Source organism: Lactuca saligna, chromosome 4 (assembly GCF_052625555.1).
Source record: "Lactuca saligna cultivar CGN05327 chromosome 4, ASM5262555v1, whole genome shotgun sequence".
Lineage (NCBI taxonomy): Eukaryota > Viridiplantae > Streptophyta > Magnoliopsida > Asterales > Asteraceae > Lactuca > Lactuca saligna.
Genome location: NC_136420.1, coordinates 201,488,051 through 201,493,128, shown reverse-complemented (window position 1 = coordinate 201,493,128; position 5,078 = coordinate 201,488,051). Strand labels below are relative to the sequence as shown.

General features: G+C 33.5%; 1 protein-coding gene across 3 annotated transcripts; it reads left to right on the top strand.

Annotated features, from left to right (window-relative positions):
- Window positions 1–1,126: 1,126 nt before the first annotated feature.
- Window positions 1,127–4,610, top strand: LOC145038995 (cysteine-rich receptor-like protein kinase 2). 3 transcript variants are annotated; one of them, XM_078987170.1, is made up of 8 exons: window positions 1,127–1,644; window positions 1,847–2,247; window positions 2,424–2,471; window positions 2,609–2,736; window positions 2,831–3,041; window positions 3,135–3,366; window positions 3,452–3,611; window positions 3,782–4,610. In XM_078987170.1, the coding sequence occupies exons 1-8, from the start codon at window positions 1,253–1,255 to the stop codon at window positions 4,079–4,081; spliced, it is 1,872 nt and encodes a 623-aa protein (XP_078843296.1). In that variant the 5' UTR covers window positions 1,127–1,252; the 3' UTR covers window positions 4,082–4,610. The 3 variants fall into 3 exon arrangements, with proteins under 3 accessions (XP_078843296.1, XP_078843295.1, XP_078843294.1); XM_078987169.1 differs by having other exon boundaries at window positions 2,349–2,471; window positions 3,455–3,611; XM_078987168.1 differs by having other exon boundaries at window positions 2,349–2,471.
- Window positions 4,611–5,078: the final 468 nt, after the last annotated feature.

Genomic DNA, 5,078 nt, shown 5'->3' with positions numbered 1-5,078 from the left:
TCAATTATGTTATCTATACCTTAATGGGTCTAGATCTCTCTTTTCCAAAGGTCCTAAGCCTTATGATAACCTATCTTCAGGTTACAGTCCCAAATTAAGAAAACGATTCGGAACAGGGCGTTACATAAATCTTAATTGCTAACCGCCTTATCTATTCACTACTCAGTTTATAAACTCATCGCCCTATCAACAAATCACCATACGAAAAAGGGATTCGAATTCTAGGTAGAAGTACTTTAATCTTACTTTTTTCATTTTACTTCTTTTGTTGTTCAATAATCCGGAGTAGTAGTTTAAAGGATAAGTTTAACCCCCCCCCCCCCCCCCCCCCCCTTAATTTTTATTTTTTTTCGTTTCAGGTAATTTAGTATGTTTTTAGTCATATTCACTCCCCGTGAGGTCAACCCCTTATTTAGCGCAACTATATTATACTCGATCATGTTGAGTGCTTGTGTGTGTAATGGTTAAGTCGTGATAGATTAAGGATCTATAAATTAAAACATGACATTTTTAGTATAAAAATATAAACATCAATAACCAAACATAAAAATAATGTACTTTTATATAGGAAAACACTTTAATTAATTAATATAAGTTGAAATGATAAAAATTTCAAATGAATATGATAAAAAATAAATAATATCTTAAATCATATTCATTTAATATAAATATAGATATAACGGTTAATTTCAACACCATTGAAGTTGAAGGACATGTTTGTCGTGTCTTTGTTTATATTTTTTTATATAAAGAAAACTTGATTTTGTATAAAATAATATTTGATAAGTCAATGACACTAAATTAATATTATATTAAATAAAAATTTATTAATTTTCATTTATTTATTACTTTTTATATTTGTAAACTAATAGAAAATATATTTTAATATATTAATTATAATAATTTCATGTTTTGGCTAAAAAATTTATAAATTAACAAAATAAATATTGATTTGAAGATTATATTAACTGAAATATAATTTCTAATTATTGTTTTTTTTTTATCGTATTTCATAAAATATAATTTGTAGGTATTGTTTTACTGGTATCATATTTCTTAAAATGTATAGGGCCTCACATAGCAGACTATCTAGTTCACGACTGCTTAATAATGTCGTGCGCGAAACGATACAAATATTCTTTCATGACAGCGATTTTCACTCGCTAGTCAAAAATGACAATCAGAAATGAGAAATGTCAAAGCACAGGTGTAAACTGAAAAGAAAAAGAAACAAAGCAAAAGCAAGACAACCATGAAACAAGATGAACACCGGCGGTTGTTATGGCAGCTGCCCCGCCAGCTGATTGTCGTTGGGGTGCTCATAACCATGGCGGAGCCAATGACATCACAGTCACCTGAAAGAATTGCGATAAATTATTGTAGTCAATACAGACCTGTTGACGCAGAGAACTTCTTGAGCAACCTTAACTCCACCATTTCTAGCCTCCGCCAGCAGTTATCCATCAGCAGGTTTGCAGCAGCTCGTGGTTTGCTTAATGGTGCGCCAGTGTACGGCCTTGCTTGGTGCAGAGGATATGTTTCCATCCCAGATTGTCTGAATTGTTTCAACAACGGTGTAACTCAGCTAAACAGATGTGGGGTTTCTAATGGTGCTCATGGTTTTTACAACGACTGCGATGTCAGGTGCATATGTTTTTCATACTTCTTCTTACTTGTATATCGCTAATTACAATCTATAAAAGACATGGTCATCACACTTGGTACTTTCTTGTAATGTACATTACAACTCTTGATATGGAAAAACTTGGAACCTGTGGTCATATTAGGTGGTGGTATTTATCTAGGTCTTTCTAGAAAGAATTCAACTTGAGTTGTTTTTATGTAGATATGAGAACTATAATTTCTTCACTGAGTTTAATCAACTGGATCAAAACCTATTATGTGTTAACAAAACATCGGCCAAACCAACAGAGTTCCAAAGAACAGCAGAAAGGTTGATATCTGACCTTCAAATTGCTGCCTCAAGAACATCGAACTTGTATGCAGTTTCTACAAGGAAATTAGAAACTGTTGGTAATGCTATGGTGTATGGAATTGCTCAGTGTCATTTAAATCTAAGTCGGAGTTCTTGTCTACAATGCCTAAAGTGGAGATCCAAATCTTTATATGATTGTCTTCCGAGAACTTCTAGTTGGGCAATCGACTATGGATGCTTCATGAGGTATTCCGCGACTCCACTTTTTGGACATAACCAGACATCTGATCTTACATCTCTCCTTTGGGATGGTGAGCTTTCTATTCTTCATGAAATGAGGAGGTTACTGGATCGTTTTTATTCATCCCTTCATCAGTTTGGTTAGAATTTTTGTAATCTCTATGATTTATAGGAGATTCATATAAGAAGAAATCCTTAATTGGGGGAGTTGTTGGTGGCGTAAGTTTTTTGTTACTCACATTTGCAGTTTACATATGGCTTGGCACATCCAAAAACACAAGTAGATGCAAACAAGGTAAGCAGAACATCATATAAAATTTTACTGTTTGATTCTTTAAACTTCTGGTTAACTAATATTTTAAGTGCTCTTTATAATACATTTAAAGTTTCCTGATGGATTCCATCTCAATTTTTTTGGTTTCCAATTGCTAGATATGTCAACTGGATCAACCGAATTGCTGCAAGGTCCAGCTAGTTATAGCTACAACGATTTAAAAGCAGCAACCGATAATTTCAGTGAGGAGAACAAACTTGGAGGAGTGTTTGTAGAAGTATACAAGGTAAAATGTCTACTAATTAGATTACATATCTGGAAGCATAATAAGCTCATTAATTACCTCTAATTCACGATTTGTGTATGGTGAAATGATTCAGGGAACTCTCATGGATGGTTGTGTAGTTGCAATTCAGAAAACCTTTATGGCCTCTAGTAGAGGAAAGAAACAGTTTGATGATAAACTTAAGATCATAAGTAATATACACCAGCGGCATCTTCTACGTATTCTTGGATATTGTACAAAAGGCACACAATTATTTCTTGTCCATGAGTACATGGAAAATGGTAGCCTTGACCATTTCCTTTTTGGTGGGTTGTGAAACTTCAATTAACTTTTGAAGGCTTGGATTTTACAACTATTACTATCTCAATTGGCGTAACATTATTGTTAATACTTGATAGGTGAGAAAACAAGGATTCTGAACTGGAAACAAAGGTTTGAAATAATCTTTGGTATAGCAAGGGGTCTTTCATATCTACATGAACAGTATCATGTCCCCATCATCCATACAGATATAAGAACCAGCAACATTCTACTTGATAGTGAATTTCAGCCGAAAATAGCAAATTTTGGGCTTATAAGACTGCTACCAGAGGATAAGACTCATCTCAGCACAAAATGCTCAGGGTCTTTGTATGTTTAAATGTACATATAACTTAATTACTAACTCAATTTGATTAAAATATATTATCAATAACCATTGCATATTAAATCTTAGCAGGAATAGTGGTTATGTAGCACCTGAATATGCAATTTATGGGCAATTATCTGAGAAAGTTGATACATACAGCTTTGGTGTGGTGGTCCTAGAAATCATTAGTGGAAAGAGATGCAAGGATGTTGACTACCAATTAGTCACTCAAAATCTTCTTGATCATGTAAGTATATCATAATTAAGGGTTGGTTCATTCAACCCATTCTTTTCATTTATGGTTTTAATAATGTAGGTATCTCAAACAATCAATGATTTATTCCATATTTAATGAGACCTTAACCTTAGGTGAGAATTTCTCACTACCTAGCTTTTCTGCTGTTATGTATATGATAGGCATGGGATCTACATGAGAGTGGAATGCATCTGAATTTAATGGATGAGAAACTAGATCCTAGTGAATATGCAGTAGAACATGTTGTGGAGATCATTAAAATAGCATTGATGTGCACTCAACCACCATCAACTAGACCTGCAATGTCTGAAGTGGTTATGCTTTTAAGTGAAAAATCTCTTCAAGAAAGAGCACCAATCTTGCCTACCATTCTTGACGATCAGGCGGAAATTGAACTAGCTACCATGGAATCAATTGCGACCAATGCCACCGCCTCTACCTTTCAACTTTCAGGCAGTTAAATTTTCTGTTCTTAAAACATATTCTACTTTTACTTTGTATGAATATACAAAACAGAATCATTGGAAATTCATGTATAGATGTCGGTACTGAAAGAACAAATAAGCAGTGTGCTGATAAAATGAATATGCGAAACAAGAATACACACTTTTTCATAAATAGCAAACTTTACAATGAATTCATAAAAGTAGTTCAAAATTTCGAGTTCCAACTAATCATGTTGAAATATGCCTCCAAAAGTCCAGGTTGTGTTAGCAGCTCATCTGCCTTGACAGTTTTGCTTCCTTATCGGCGTCAAAGTCGTAAGCTTCAGACTCCTCAACTTTGGACCAAGCAGTTTGGAAGAGTACTTGAGTTTCGTTCTTGGAGTTATCTATCCATATTCATTAGGCACAAGTTTCTTATTTATTAAGGAATTGATGTCTAAATAAAGGATAATTTTTCTCTATCGATACCATTGTTAAGCCGATCCAATTTAATAAATACAGGGTAAGGTCTCTTGTAATATAAATGCATAATCTTGGTGTTCCTTTTATTTCTTCTTATTTGTTTTTCGTTACTTCATATTGATGAATTATTAACAACCCATATTTTGTTTCAAACATTATCATATTTCGATTGAATGCGTTCATCAGTATTTAACTTTATAGTCGATGTGGTTTGTTGTTCGGTTTCTAAAACCACCAATTTGACAATGTAAGCATTATAAAGTTTGAATAACATAAAACAACTTTATTCTCATCAAGAATACTTTTGCATGAAGATAAAGATTGAATATATCCACAGAAGGATTAATAAGTAACAATATTTGGAGACTTTGAATCCTCTTGGGAAGTTGGAAGTTGATGAGTATAACAAGAGTCCAACCTTGAAAGCCTTTAAGCACTTTACTGGCCCAGTCTTTCTCATTTGAGTGTCAACACTTTAAGACCAATTTCATTATTATGTCAAGTCATGTTTCTAAAGCGTGACATGCCCATTTAAATAAGCAAAAAAGAC